Raw genomic sequence first — 16795 nt, forward strand, 5'->3', positions numbered from 1 at the left:
CCCCCCCCACCCCCACCCCCTGCAACACACACCACCTCCTCCCCAAGAAGAGCTGGACCTTGCACTTGGATACCACTTGACTAGCTCGCTGGAGGGTGAAGAAAGGCTTAACTCCTCCCATTGGCAACAGCCCAGCCAATGAGAGACCATCACAATTCAGCCAATCAAAAGCCACTGTACTCTCAGCTCCCAGTTTACTCCAACGGGCTTTTTGTTTATAAGAGCATTCCCAATTTCACCCTCTCTTCTACAAAAGGGCATTCTTCTTTTTGTTCAGTGGACTTGCCTAAGGTTTGCCATGGCTTGCTTATCCTTGATCACAATTCTCTGCTATTCCTTAATAAATCCATTTTTGCTGATAAAATAACGGACAGTTTTATTTTTAAGGTTACCAAATGTATTCTCACAGTACAGCAAGCTACAGAAAAGAAAATGTTATCAAGAAAATCATAAGGAAGAGAAAATATATTTACAGTACTATACTGTATTTATCGAAAAAAAATCTGCACGTAAGTGGACCCACACAGTTCAAACCCATGCTATTCAAGGATCGACTGACTTAGTATATGGCACATTGAGCATATCCTCCAAAGGCAGTGTGTAAAGGTATCACTTCATTCCAACTGAGATTCCAGTGAGAGATTTTAATCATTTTAAAAATGATTGGTCTTCACAACCTACAACTCCAATTTTCTAGAATACTAGTTTAAAAATTATATGTTAGAGAATCCTAGTGCATTAACAATAACAAGATAATGGAAATTAGTTTACAGTAATTTCAAAAGCACAGGTTATGCCCTATAAAATTGTCTTTAGAAATAATTATGCCCACGGATACGAATGTTCTCAAGAATTACTGACTGATTATCTTTGGCGTTTACAAATCATTCTTCGTACTTTGTGACACAAAGTTTTTCAAATCTGAATGGGAGCAAATTTTGCCACTCCCAAGTTATGCCTCTGGCATATGGATTATTTTAAGCTGGTTATTTTCAAGAAATGTCAGACTCAGGGGAAGCTCTGAAAACTGAATACAAGTTACCCATTTGCAAGAGACATTTACATTTATACGGGAAATCTCCCTTTGTAAGGGTGTCTCCCTCCCTGTAGCAGGAAAAGAGGGATAACTCAGTCTCTAGAAACTCTTACCAATAGAAAAGGCAGCAACTTAAATCTGCCAACCACACCTTTGTTTAAGGTGCTCTTCCTGGTACCCTGTAATAACCGACTCCCCATCCCCAACATCTTCTGTCTTTAGTTGAAGACAGTATTTAAAAGTATTGGTATTTAAGTGGCTTTGGCCACTCTGGGGGGTTACTCGGTCTTTCTGGGTCTCTGCCATATACATGCTACCAAACTTTTGCTTTTATCCTGTTAACCTGCTGTATATCAATTTAATTATTTGACCAATCAAAAAACCTAGAAGGGAAGAAAGGAGAACTTTTCCACTGCTCTCGTTGAGAATACAGATAAGATAGATCTAGGTGTCTTTACAGAGACCAAGATGGAGTCACTCATGTCAAGCAGTGACAGAAAGCAGCCAAGGGCGTAACAGCTAAGACCAGATATCACGAAACCAACACAGGTTGGCAACACCCAGAACTGATCACCAGCAGAACCAGAAGAGGCCTGCAAAAGGCCCAAGACTGATTAAACTCCTTTAAAAAGGGGAGGACTTTGGCAGCCCACTGTCAGACTCGCCAGACACTGACCCTTTCACGTCTGACCACATTGAAAAGGCAACTGCCACCAAAGGTTCTGTCCGATTGATCTCTGAACACAACAGAGATCGTCCACTGCTTGAACACAATAAGCAGGAGGCTCCGAGAGCTGACTGGGATCACGCCAAGTCTCATCCAACTGTGCGCTCAGGGACTGACTCCGTGTTTGGTTTGTGAAATTCTTACCCTTGTTGTACCTTCTTCGATGTGTGCCGCAGAACTGTGCTTTGCTTTATGTGACGTGGATGAAGCCGGTTACATGCATAGCAAAACGGAACCCTGAACCTGCTTTACGATCATGTTAACCTTGCTTTATGACTGAATAAAGCTGACGTTGTGGAAAGACACAACTCATGTGTGGGCCTTCCTAGCCTGCTCGTGTCAGACCTGCACTAGCTAACTTCCTAAGCGTGTACAGATAAATCCACAGCAATACTCATCTTCTTACTGGTAAAAGCAGCTATAAATCCAGACATCACTGGGATGCAAGAACACTTTTCTCAAGTGTTCTCATGGCATTCAGTAGCTCTTTCAAGGGATTCTTTTTCTGCCCCCCCCCAGAGAGGCTGCAGAAAGTTTGCACCCTGAAACTGCCAAGCAGCTAATATTAGTGACTCTAAAAAGAATCAGCACACCTGGCCGAGAAGGAGATATATTTATTTCCTTTTCTTCTCTTTATGTCCCTCCTGCGGTGTCCAGGCCTCTCTTCCCTCTATTCCTCGGTTAATGCATCATCTCCCAAAATGTTTGTGCTTCTCTATAATTCCTGAAGAAAAGCTTCATTCCTATGACCAGACCAGGGAGTCTGACAACTTCTGTTGTTTCACTTTCACCCCGAAGCCTGCCGGCTCAAGAAAACTGTCTATGAAGGGCACATTGAATTAATATACAAGGCCAGACGATGCTCTGGCAGCCCAGAGTGGTGTCGCAATGGAATCGCCCTCACTGGGACATCCATGCGTGAACAGTCCCGTCTGCGGCCTGCCTGTCACTTCTCCAGCCATGAAAAGAGGCACTCGGTCTCCTTGTGGAGAGAGACCTGCAAAGGAAGTTGTGGAGTTATATGAGACTCTAATAGAACATAAAAGTCCACCCCCGGTGACCTCTGAAGTGACAGCTGGACAGTCAGACACCATTTCTTCCTGAAGGCCGGATCTTCTCATCCACGCACTCCACAAAGCCGGGGAAACAGCAGGACATTTCTGCATGTCCCTTGGGCCCAGCCTGGCTTGCCTGCCCACGCGTCCATGAGCCCACGGCAGCCCAGCAGCACCTGCAGCCCATGTCTGGGACCGCTCCCCCCGCCCCGACGAGTGCGTCCTGCAGCTCTCACCGGACCTCAGGAACACCAGGACTGAGGCGATCCCCATCACAGCAGGAGCGGAGAACCCCCTGTAAGCCCGAAAAAGGAGGGCTCCAATGAAGACACAGTTTTAAGAAGTAGAAAAAAAGAGACAGAACGCAAGATTTAAAGCCTTGTTTCAAATTATATCAGAAACCAGCCTCAAAGCAATTTTAAAGCATACTGAATGTTTAAAGTCAGGACACGTACAGTATCATTACTCTTAAAAGCAAAGGAGTAAAGATACCAAAGGGAATTATATTGTTCTCAAAAATACAGTTCGATAGCCTTCATGTATGTGGAGGGTGGTGTGGAGAGGAAAGGAGTAAAAGAGAGTGAAAAGCCCTGTTGTGTTTAGCTATGTGGCCCTTTTACAAGCTCTAGCTCACGCTCATCTTGAATTTCCGAAGCTCACAATTATGATCCCAGTGTGAATATACACGACAACAAGAAAATGTCGAATAAAACATTATTACAACTTTCAGTATAAGACAGTAGAGAGTAAACAGCGCCTGATTCTCTCCCTTCCAGACTATTCACATTCTTAGAAAAGTACACAAGTCTGCACAAGACAACAACCACATATTTCGACGGCAACAGATGACTGCTTCAGAAATGTGTCAGATGCAGGGAAGAAAAGCTGTAACCAAGAGGGCATATGGAACCCCACGGAGAAATTACCAGCAGCTGATGAAACCGCAGGTCCAGGGAGAAAAAAATTAGGGTGGCTTTGACCTTCCTCCCACTGTCTGCCTTTCTTTACCTGAGCAGAGAGAGCCTGCCCCAACCAGAAAGTCGGGTGGCTGTTCCCATGCAGGAAGGTAGCAGAGGCTGTCCGGGTGCTGCTGTGCCAAGTCCTCACTCATGGCTCCCTTTCTGCATTCTCCTGAGATTCTATCTATGTGTAGTATATCATATCATATCATATCATATCATATCATATCATATCATATCATATCATACCATACCATACCATACCATATCATATCATATTACATTATATCGTAAAACACTGGAGGAATGGAAGGGGACAGGAGAGGCAATTAGTTCTCATGCCCTGGGATATAAAGGGGGTGGCAGCTATGGGGAGAGCCCCACGGCCCCAGCCCTGGATGCCTAACTTGCTTAAACCCAGCCCCACACCTTTGCGCTCTGGAGGGACTGCCCTTCTCAATCAAGCTTGCCTCAGGCCCAGTGTGGCAGGTGCCTTCCCCAGAAGACCAGCACAAACCCCAGCCCACACCACATCTCCCGACCAGAGAATTCTGCAGGGCTTCAGTTCTAGTGGAAGTAGCATCAGGTTTCATTTCACAAGCAGACCAGAGCACACCTAATTAAAACTCACCACACTCAGGCCAAGGACCAAACACTGCCCATGGCAGGCCAGGTAAACCTCTGCAGATGACTGGCCTGAAGGACTGAGCAGCCAAAACACAACAGCAGAGAACACAGCACACACTGAAAACACTCCCTGAAGCGCCAGGCCCTGGATACTTTATTACCTCTTCTTCATAAAGCCATTACTTTCAGGAACAACAACAAAAAAACATAACTGGCTTTTCTACCAGAGAAGGCAGAGACTCAGACCAAACGCCAAGACGGAGGAATTCATTCCAAATGAAAGAACAGGTAAGGCCACGGTCAGAGATCTAAGCGAAACAGATAGAAGTAACATGCCTGATGGAGAATTGAAAGCACCAATCATTAAGGATACTCGCTGGGCTTGAGAAAACAATAGAAAACATCAGGGAGACCCTTAACACAGAGACAAAAGAGTTAAAAAAGAATCAATCTGAAATGAAGAATGCAGTAAATGAGATTGGAAACAGGATTAATGCAATGAACAGCAGATGGAAGAATCACAGTAATGAATTTGTGACCTAGAAGACAAAATGATGGATATTAACGAAGCTGGACAAAAGAGAGAAAGAAGATTATGGAACATGAGAATAGACTTAGGGAACTCAGGGACTCCACCAAGCATAATAACATTCATATCATAGGAGTCCCAGAAGAAGAAGAGAGAGAAAAGGGGACAGAAAATTTATTTGAGGAAATAATAGCTGAAAACTTCCCTAATCTGGGGAAGGAAACAGACATCCAGATCCAGGAGACACTGAGAACACTCAACAAAAGCAGACCAACACCAAGACATATTGTCATTAAATTTGCAAAATATTGTGATAAAGAAAAAAAATCTTAAAAGCAGCAAGACAGGGGTGCCTGGGTGGTGCAGTCGGTTAAGTAGCCGACTCTTGGCTTTGGCTCAGGTCGTGATCTCAGGGTCATGGGATCAAGCCCCATGTCAGGCTCCCTGACTGATTGATTTTGGCTCAGGTCATGAGCTCAGGGCATGAGATTGAGCCCTGTGTTGGGCTCACACTGGGCATGGAGCCTGCATAAGACTCTGTCTCTCTCCCTCTCCCTTCCTCAACCCAGCTACCTCGAATGCACTCTCTCTCTAAAAAAATAAGAAAAAAAATTTTTTTTAGATATATAACAACAAAAGAAAATGAAAACCCAATAGTTCAAAATCTTTGGGATGCAGCAAAAGTGGTCCTGAGAGAGAAGTATATAGCAATACAGGCCTACCTCAAGAAGCAAGAAAAGTCTCAAATAACCCTACCTTACACCTAAAGGAACTAAAAAAAAATAAATAAAAAACAAAGCAAAAAAAAAAAAAACAAAAAAAAAACCAAGTGAAGCCTAAAGCCAGTAGAAGGAAATAGTAAAGATCAGAGCAGAAATAAATGATATAGAAACTAAAAAACAATAGAACAGATCAATGAAACCAGGAGCTGGTTCTTTGAAAAAATTAGTAAAATTGATAAATCCCTAACCAGACTTATCAAAAAGAAAAGAGATTACAGTGACTGCGTGGCTTAGTTGGTTAAGCATCTGACTCCTGGTTTCAGCTCAGGTCATGATCACAGGGCTGTGAGACTGAGCCTCACGTCGGGCTCCACACTGGGCATGGAGTCTGCCTAAGATTCTCTCTCTCTCTTGCTCTCTGCCCCTCTCCCACTCACATTATCCTCTCTCTCTGAAAGAAAGAAAGAAAGAAAGAAAGAAAGAAAGAAAGAAAGAAAGAAAAGAAAAGAAAAGAAAAGAAAAGAAAAGAAAAGAAAAGAAAAGAAAGAAAAAGAAAAAGGACCCAAATAAACAAAATCAAAAATGAGAGAGGAAAAATAACAACCAACACCACAGAAGTACAAACAATTATCAGAGATAAGAAAAACTATATACCAACAAATTGGACAAACTGGAAGAGATAGATAAATTCACAGAGAAACATATAATCTACCAAAACCGAAACAAGAAGAAATAGAACAGACTGAAAACAAGCAAAGAAATTGAATCAGTAATAAAAAATCTCCCAACAAACAAAAGTCCAGGACCAGATGTCTTCACAGGAAAATTCTATCAAATATTTAAAGAAGAGTTAATATCTATTCTTCTCAAGCTATTCCAAAAAATAGAAAAGGAACAAAACCTTCCAAATTCATTCTATGAGGCCAGCATTACCCTGATACCAAAATCAGACAAAGACTCCACTAAAAAAGAAAACTACAGGCCAATATCCCTGATAAAAATGGATGCAAAAAGTCTCAATAAAATACTACCAAACTGAACCCAAGAAGACATTAAAAGAATCATTCACCACAGTCAAGTGGGATTTATTCCTGGTTTGCAAGTATGGTTCAATATTCATAAATCAATCAACGTGATACACCACATTAAAAAAAGAAATGATAAAAACCACATCATCCTCTCACTAGATATAGAAAAAGCATTTGACAAAGTACAACATCCATTCACGATAAGAAACCTCAACAAAGTAGGTTCAGAGGGAACATATTTCAATATAATCAAGGCCATATAAGAAAAACCCACAGCTAATATCATCCTCAATGGGAAAAAACTGAGAACTTTTCCTCTATGGTCAGAAAGCAGACAGGAATGCCCAGAATCACCCATTATTGAACATAGTACTAAAAGTCCTAGCCACAGCAATCAGACAACAAAAAAGAAATAAAAGGCATCCAAATTGGCAAGGAAGAAGTAAAATTTTCACTATTTGCAGATGACATGATATTATATATATAGAAAACCTGACAGACTCCACCAAAAAATTGCTAGATACACAAATTCAGTAAAGTTGCAGGATACAAGATCAATGTACAGAAATCTGTTTCATTTCTATACACCAATAACAAAGCAGCAGAAGGATAAATCAAGGAATCGATCCCATTTACAACTGCACCCAAAACCACAAGATACCTAGGAATCAATGTAACCAAAGAGGTAAGAGAACTGTACTCTGAAAACCATAAAACACTGATGAAAGAAACTAAAGAAGATGCAAATAAATAGAAAGACATTCCATGCTCATGGGTTGGAAGAACAAATATTGTTAAAATATCTATACTACCCAAACCAATCTACACATTTAATGCCCTCCGTATCAAAATACTAACAGCATTTTTCACAGAACTAGAACAAAATTTGTATGTACAAAAGACCCTGAATAGTCAAAGCAGCCTTGACAGAGAAAAGCAAGCTGGAGGCATCACAATTCCAGACATCAAGTTATATTACAAAGCTCTAGTGATCAAAACAGTATGGTATTGGCACGAAAAAAGACACACAGATCAACAGAACAGAATAGAAAACGCAGAAATGAACCCACACCTATATAGTCAATCTATGACAAAGCAGGAAAGAACACCCAATGGGAAAAAGACAGTCTCTTTAACAAATGGTGTTGAGAAAACTGGACAGGAACGTGCAAAAGAATGAAACTGGACTACTTTCTTACACCATACACAAAAACAAATTCAAAATAGATTAAAGACATAAATGTGAGACATGGAACCATTAAAATCCTAAAGGAGAACACAGGCAGTAACCTCTCTAACATCGGTTGTAGCAACTTCTTTCTAGATATGTCTCCTGAGACACGGGAAGCAAAATAAAAAATAAACATTAGAACTACATCAAAATAAAAAGCTTCTACACAATGAAAGAAACAATCACCAAAACTAAAAGGCAACCAATGGAGTAAGAGAAATATTTGCAAATGACATATCTGATAAAGGGTTAATATCCAAAATATATAAAGAACTTATAAAACTCAACACCCTGGGACACCTGGGTGGCTCAGTCGATTAAGCATCTGCAGTCAGCTCAGGTCATGATCCCAGGGTCCTGGGATCAAGCCCTGCATTGGACTCCCTGCTCAGCGGGGAGCCTGCTTCTCTCTCTGCCTGCCACTGCCCCTGCTTGTGCGCTCTCTCTGTCAAATAAATAAATAAAATCTTTTTTAAAAAAATCAACACCCTAAAAACCAATAAAAAATGGACAGAAGCCATGAAAAGGCATTTTTCCAAAGAAGACATACAGCTGGTTAACAGACATAGGAAAAGATGCTCAACATCACTGATCGTCAGGTGATGTATGGAAGGGCTGGATCACTAAATTGTACACCTGAAACTAACACTACACTGTATGTTACCTAACTGGAATTTAAATAAAAACTTAAAAAAAAAAAGATTCTCTAACTTGGAAGGACACTGTTCTCAAGGTGTAAGGAAAAATTATACTTTTGAACAATATTTACTATAAGACACAGAAGAAATTTTTAGAAAGCATTTGCTTGGCATTCTCAATAAAATACAAGAAAACCTGAAGTAAGAAATGAAGGGTGAGGTGTATTAAAAGCTTACTTAGATGCTTCCTAAGATGTAAACTGAAGGGATAACATGCAGGCTGAGATGAGAAAAAAATTGTAAAGAATAAAAGTGGAATAGATGTACTGTTTTAGACAGGGCAAAACAGACAACTGACACTACAGAAAAATCACTTAGAAATGTAGAGGACAGATCTGAGAGGCCATCCCAGAGGGAAGAGGGAAAAGACAAGGAGAAAACTGAAATCAGAAAAAGAAATAAAATTGTTGACATGGAAAGGCAGCGGTGGGGAAGAGGTTCAGCACTGGAAGACAGAAAATGAAGGATCGCTTCACAGAATACAACCAGAGTGTGCGGAACACATCACAGAATCCATGATAGGATACCAAATAGAATAGAAAAATAGAATAACTGGGCCAGTGGATTAAAAAAGCTTACAGACAAAGTTAACCAAAAGAGGTCACTGAAAAGACACACTGCTGTAAATTTAACAGCAAGAAAGAAAAGAAAGAAAATTCCTCTCAGGGTCCATAATGCAAAAAATCAAACAGGTTACTTTTGAAAAAACAAAAGTTAAGATTACTCTTATTTGTTTTTCAGGGCCCTAAAAGGCAGAAAATAGAAGAAAAGAAATCTTACAAAAATTTTAACACACACACACAAAAAAAGTGGAGTCATGATGCAACAATTCAGTACTTCTATGTGAAAAATAAGAATTGCATCCTTAGGGGCGCCTGGGTGGCACAGCGGTTAAGCGTCTGCCTTCCGCTCAGGGCGTGATCCCGGCATTGTGGGATCGAGCCCCATGTCAGGCTCCTCCACTATGAGCCTGCTTCTTCCTCTCCCACTCCCCCTGCTTGTGTTCCCTCTCTCACTGGCTGTCTCTATCTCTGTCGAATAAATAAATAAAATCTTTAAAAAAAAAAATTGCATCCTTAAATATCCGAAGTTCCAGAAACACCATCATCCACCTTCTGAGGCCAAAATGTTTCAGGATTTATGCCAGCTGACCAAGAAAGCAATGGAAACAAACACCTGAAGAAGTGGGGAGGGGCTCATTTACAATGGCACTGAGCATTGAACAACAGAAAAGAGAACCTAAACAGTATTTCTAGATTTGTTTGGTTTCTTTTAAGATTGTATTTATTTATTTGAGAGACAGAGACTGAGCTTGAGAGCGAGTAGGGGGAGGGGCAGAGGAAAAGGGAGGAGCAGACTCCCTGCTGAGCTGAGCAGGGAGCCAGACAGGGGCTCCATCCCAGGACCCTGGGATCATGACCTGAGCCAAAGGCAGACAGACACTTAACCGAATGAGCCACCCAGGAGCCACAGTATTTCTAGTTTTGTAAGCAAGAGCTTAATTCAAATTTAAAAAAAATTTCTCAAAAGCAAAAGTACATGATAGAATAATAATAACAATAAAAGTTCACCCCTTTTGCCACATGCCAAAAGAAGTACTAGAAGGAGAAAAGGTTTAAATATTTAAAAATCCATTTAAGATGTACACTTATCTCAGCATCTCAAATACATCAATAAATGAACTGTAAGTTTATCAATTCAGAAGTGGAATTGGGAAAGAAAAGTAGATATAAGTGACAGAATACAGAAAGGTTGAAAACTTGCACAGATTAAATAACCACAGACATTAACTAAATGTTAACTAAATCAATTTAAATGCACGGTAAAGAAAAGTTTCATACTTTTGATATTTATAAACCTCTTGTAAATCTGTAAGAAAATAGTCTATCTTTTTTTAAGATTTTCTTTAATTTATTTATTTTATTTATTTATTTGAGAGAGAGAGAGAGAGCGTGTGCGCATGCGCAAGCAGGAGAAGGGGCACAGGGAGAGAATCACAAGCAGGCTCCTAACAGAGCACCAGGAGCATGAGGTGGGATTCAATCTCAGGACCCTGAGATCATAACCTGAGCAGAAACCAAGAGTTGAACGCTTAACTGACTGAGCCACCCAGGCGCCCCAGAAAATAGAGTATCTTGATAGAAAAATAGATAAGAGTATGAAGAGCCAACTTAGAAAGGAAAAACACAAAAATTAAACACACCAGTAAACAAGTAAATACAAATTAAGACATCAATAAAATATTATCTCTTGAGAATGAAAGTAAAAAAATGAAAAAAAATTCTAATACACAGAACTGTCAGGAGTTTGAGTCAATGGTCACTCTCATACTATTAATTTATTTAATAAATTAATTAAAACAACTATTGTTGGACAAATCATAGCAACATTTTAAAATTTCATATTTCTTTGATCTGGCTCCTCCACTTCTATGAATTTATCTGAATAATCAAAAATATGTGCAAGGGTAGAAAATTATTCATTTTAAAGTATAAATCAAAAGAAAAAATAATAAATAACCCAAATGTACAAAAGGCAAGAATAAATTATGGTAGATGCACACAAACACTGTGTTCTGAAAATTATGTTGCAGAAAGAAAACTTAATGACATGAAGAAAAGTTCAGATGTTGTTTAAAAACTTTTACTAACCCATACCAAAATACGCATAGCAAAATTGCCAGATATGTGCATACGAAGTTATTGAAAATATGAATAGTACCCATCTTTAGGACATTGAAATAACAGGCAGTTTTCTTCTTCTGTGCTCATCCAAAAAACACGCAATCAAGTCTCCGCAGTAGCGCTCACTACCATAACGAGTTGGGATGTAACACAATGGACTTTCGATGTCTGCCCTCCATGGAAGCCCAGGTTTCCAACAGGGAAAAGTCAAAGTTGTACCGCAGGGAGAAAGGGTCACAGGGAGCAGAAAGCTCACTCAGGAAAATAGCAGGTAAACCCTCTTTAGGAAAGCAGAGAAGCAGAAGTATGGTCCCCACATCTCTGGAAAACTCAGTCTAGTCAACCCAGATGGGGCAATGAAATGGGCAACAACTACCAGCACATTCAAAACATAGCTGCTGCTATCTGGGAAATCCCAGTCGGCCACAGATCCTGAATTGTCACCATGCATGTTAAAGTCAGAATGGACACTGCCACTAACAGGCACCAAGCCACAACCAGGACCTCGATACTTCCCTGGAGGGACCGGGGAATTCCTAGCCAGCTAGCTACACAGACTTACTCCAGCCACGAGATTAACATCACGATAGTCCAATCTCTCATTTCTAACGACTGAATATTTGAGAACTCACTTATGACATTATTGCAGATTTTACTGACTTATTTTATAATAAAAAATGAAATTAACAGAAGAAAGGATATTCGATTAATATTTTTTTTTTAATTCCAACCACCTGGAAATTTAAAAGTACTCTCCTAAATCACTATGGAGATAAACATTATTTAAAATTTAAGTGTAATTATAAGGGTACCTGACTGGCTCAGTCAGTAGAGCATGAAACTCTTGATCTCAGGCTTGTGAGTTTGAGCCCCACACTGAGTGCACTTCAAAAAAAATCTTTAAAAAAATTAATGTAATTATAAACAATTTAGCATATATATTTTTTTAAATCAGAGCACTATGTGTCCAAACTTAAGGAACAGATCCAAAGCTGCATTCAAAGGAAAATTCATAGTAGTAAACATTCTGTAACAAAGAAAAGCAAAAAAAAAAAAATAAAGACATTAAGTTGGAAAAAAGGAATAATTTTTAAAAGATAAACAACACAAAGGAAATAACAAGATGGAAAACACATCCAAATTGAGAAATAAACCCAAGAGCTGGTTGTATGAAAAACAAATCCAGGACAAACTCTGACAAAGCCTATTTGAAAGAGATAGCATCAATCGTAACGGAGTTATATTTTGAAAATTATTATTAAATTTTTCTCTTTTGTCTTTCTGACTTTGACATGACTTTTCCCTCAGTCATTTATTTTTTATTTTTTTTTAAAGATTTTATTTCTTTATTTGACAGAGATAGAGACAGCTAGCGAGAGACGGAACACAAGCANATTTTTTATTTTTTTTTAAAGATTTTATTTCTTTATTTGACAGAGATAGAGACAGCTAGCGAGAGACGGAACACAAGTAGGGGGAGTGGGAGAGGAAGAAGCAGGCTCCTAGCGGAGAAGCCTGATGTGGGGCTCGATCCCATAATGCCGGGATCACGCCCTGAGCGGAAGGCAGACGCTTAACCGCTTTGCCACCCAGGCGCCCCACCCTCAGTCATTTTAAAGCATGCTTTGGGGGATTCTGGAGAGATAAAGAAGACTTGTTACTGAAAAAAATGCAAAGAGAAAGGATTAGGTGATATTCAGCTTTAACCAAGCAAAACAAGATATGCTACAGTCCCGAGAAGAGATTTCCAAATTCTTCTCATTCTCCCTCTTTAGCAAATAACCACCTTACTTGGAAGACATAGCTTCTGGAGCTTTCTCAATCTTTTCACTCCTGGTCCCCATGAATTACCATTAAGGCTTAGGTTTGAATTAGACTTGGAGGTCTGAGTCAGGACAAAAGAAAATATGAGGGACAAGGGTAGCCTGCACATTCCCAACTGGGAGCAGAAGTGGAAAGAAGACAGAGAAAGGAAGAGGAGAGGTCTGGCTTGGGGACAGGAAGGTAAGGGTAACCACAAGAGTAGAGGAAGGTTGGCCTTCTCCCCCGGCTAGGACTCTGAAAAGAGATCACCTCTTGGACAGCCTCCCATCCTGAAATTAACCTAGAGTAGGGTCACATGTACTTCATGGGGCAAGTAGAGGGAGACCAATATTTAATTTCCCGAACCAGCCTCAGTTCTTAGATGCTTAGACAGGTCTCAGAAATAGCTGGGAGACTGGCTGTGGAGCTAGCTAGCCAGACCTGGGCGAGACAGCATCAGAGCAAATGTTGCAGAGTGACAACACAGGAGAGGACTAAAACAGAATCTTCACCAGCTCCCTGAGAGGTAGCATCAGGTGGGAGCTCAGTGAGGAGACAAAGTGGGGGGACCAATAAGGTAGACTACCTGAGGAAAAAGAATGAGCCACAAACTGCAGCTTTCCTACCTGGCTATCAGCAGGGTGGTACCCAGCCATCAGGTGGAAAATGGACAACATCACTCTGAAGATTAGGGGAGTCAAAGGATACCATGATCATGAACCCCAACTCTTAACCATACCAATACATCATGTAAGCCCTCCTCCCCCCTTATATCTGGGTGTCATCTTCAAGAAGAAATGGTGAAAACAATATGAAACAATATGAAAAATGAAGCATTGGCTCCTAGAAAGAATAAATATTACCAGAAAGAGTTGCTTAAATTGTCACATCTGATTAAGCTTTAACCCTGAGACACACACACACACACACCATCTTGCCCAGCACCTAAGAAAGACTACATGGCAGGGACATTAAGAGTGTGGGATTCTGGACCCACATGGCCTGTGTCTGACTCCTGGGTCCACAATTCCCCAACCCTATGACTCTGGGCAATTTACTTCATTTCTCTGTGCCTCAGTTTCCTCCACTATAAAATGAAGATAATCATAGTTTCTCTTAGTAGTTTTAAGGATCAAGTGAGCTAATAAATGTAAAGTGCTTAGATCAATATCTGGCCCATAAAAACATTCACTAAGTGTTGGCTATCCTTATTGCTTTTAACATTACTATTATTACTTTTACCTATTACCTACAGTATGGGGCTCATGAAGGAGAGATCAGATCAGCTACAGAAAAATTAAGAAATTATAATTTCTCGGGGTGCATGGGTGGCACAGTCGCTTAAGTGTCCAACTCTTGGTTTTAGCTCAGGTCCTGATCTCGGGGTCGTGGGATCGAGCCCTGCTTCAGGCTCTGAGTTCAGCAGGGAGTCTGCTTGAGAATCTTTCTCCCTCTTCCTCTGCCCCTCCCACTCATGCTGTCTCTCTAAAATAAATAAATAAATCTTTAAAAGAAATTATAATTTCTCTACATAATCCAGTAGTATGGATTAAAATGTATACCCCTGCTATATAAATAATTAAAATCATAAATGATAAAGGGGATATAAAATGTATCAGAGAGGTTTTAAAAAAATAACAGAATGGTATAAAAAAATCTTTGAATCGGATTCAGAAAAACATATAAATTACCTATATTAGCTCAAGAAGTATGCAAAGTAGAAAAGAAATATGCCAACAGAAGCTGAAAAATTCATCAAAGAATTACCTCAAAAAAGGCCTAGGACCAAGTAATTCAATTAGTGCATTCTTTCAAAATTTCCCCAAGGGGGCAACACCAAAATGAATAACAAACAGTACCAAGGCCTGGGAAAAGATGGAATGCTCCCCAGATCACTGGAAAGCTCTGCTATCTATAGTATACAAACCTGCATCACATCAAACTAGAAGCCACTATTTTTCTCAAAGCTTTGTTACTCCAGGATTTCTTAGTGCCTCTAATACACTGTAAAATCCTAACAGGAGGGCTGTGGGAGATTGTTCCTGCACTTCAAGATTTCTTCCAGGCTCCCCAAGACCCTTCTTATGACTATGACACACAGGAGCCTGGGATCTTGCAATCATAAGATTAAGAAGGTCCAAGAGCCAAGAATATACAGAAGGAAACACAGAAAAGGGGATTCACAAGAGATAAGCAGAGGAGAAGGGACAGTACACAAAACTGCAGTAATAATAGCGATGCTGAGGCACAAAACAGCACATTCTTCTGGTGAAAATGTAAACTGAATCAACTCTTCCAGGAGGTAACTGGCCATATGTGTTTGGAACCTACAATGTACATACTCTTCAACCTAATAACATGACTTCTATCACTCCATCCTGGAGAATTCATTTAATAAGAAGATAAGGATTTACATACAAGGATGTACTTAATAGAATTATTAACAGCAAATAAAACAAAAACAAAACACGAAACCATCTAAATGTCTAGAGCTACAAGCAGTTAAATAGATGGCATATTCACGTGATGAATTATCCAACAATTAAAAGCAATGTTTGGGAGTGGGGGATTAATGGCATGTATTTGTCTCATTTTTTTAGGAAAAAAAGGTAGACCACAAACTACAAAGTATAATTTTAAGTATATTTTTTAAATATATATATAGGTAGGAAAAACTACTAGAAGAATATAGACCAAACCCTTAATATGATCTGTGGGTGGTAGAGCTCAGAGCGAATATTTTTTAATACATTTCTCATATTACCTAACTTTCTGCAACAAGCATGTATTACTTTTATAACCAGAAGGAAAGATAAAAACCAAATAATTATTGCACATGGATAGATACTCCTATGAGAGAAAAAGAACAGTTTTAAGTCTCCATTCCCTAAGCACAAAAAGAGTCTCAACGCTGTGCACAGAATTCTCCCGAACGTGAATCTTACACGGGCGCACTGTAAAGCATAAAGACAAAAAGCAAACCAACCGAATCCCTCTACAGACAGGCTGAGCAGCCTCTCTCGGGGGTTTTCAACACACGGTTACCGAGAAGGGGCCTCAGCACCCATTTTTGCAAAGTGCAGCTGTTTGAGTTATCTCCCCTGGTTCGAAGAACCTCCATACGGAGGTACAGGCTTCACAGGGGAGGTTGAGGCAGTGTGAGGAGTTACACACACACACACACACACACACACCCCTAACACACACACCCCTAACACACATTCAGACACCCAAGAGCACTCAATCGTGCGGTCCCAGCCCGACAGCTCCAAGCGAGCCCTGCGGCTGCAGCCGCGCCCCATCCCCGCCCGGCAGCCGCCCAGCCCCCTCCCGCCCGCCGCCGCCCGGCGCCGCGGGTACCTGTTCGTGGGGCGCGGTAGCTGGGTCGCCGGGCTCCGGAGCATCCTCAGCGCGGCGGGCGTGCCGCGGATGGTGTCCCTGCTCTCCTCCACCAAGAACCTGCACCGCCAGGAAGAAAACTAAGTTGTTCCACCTCGCTGGCAGGCTCGGCAGCGGCAGCGCGCTCGCACCTGGCTCGCGCGCCCCGGCTCCCCAGGCAGCTCCGCAACCCCGGAGTTTGAAGACGCTTGGGGCGGGAAGGAAGGGAAAGCACGGACCGGAACGGCGAGCCCGGGAGACCGCCGGGGACCCGACGGCAGGTCCCGCTCGGCAGCGACGCTCGCCGGAGCCCTCACA

The 16795-nt window shown here is 41.0% G+C and overlaps 1 protein-coding gene across 1 annotated transcript in view; it reads right to left on the minus strand.

Annotated features, from left to right (window-relative positions):
* Positions 1-16795, minus strand: part of ST8SIA6 (ST8 alpha-N-acetyl-neuraminide alpha-2,8-sialyltransferase 6) — a 147331-nt gene that overhangs the window by 120036 nt on the left and 10500 nt on the right. The window contains exon 2 of the mRNA XM_034644225.1: positions 16460-16558. Within this exon, the coding sequence (XP_034500116.1) occupies positions 16460-16503 (44 nt within the window). The 5' untranslated portion in view covers positions 16504-16558. The remainder of the gene's footprint in view (positions 1-16459; positions 16559-16795) is intronic.

This window comes from Ailuropoda melanoleuca, chromosome 15, assembly GCF_002007445.2.
Source record: "Ailuropoda melanoleuca isolate Jingjing chromosome 15, ASM200744v2, whole genome shotgun sequence".
NCBI lineage: Eukaryota > Metazoa > Chordata > Mammalia > Carnivora > Ursidae > Ailuropoda > Ailuropoda melanoleuca.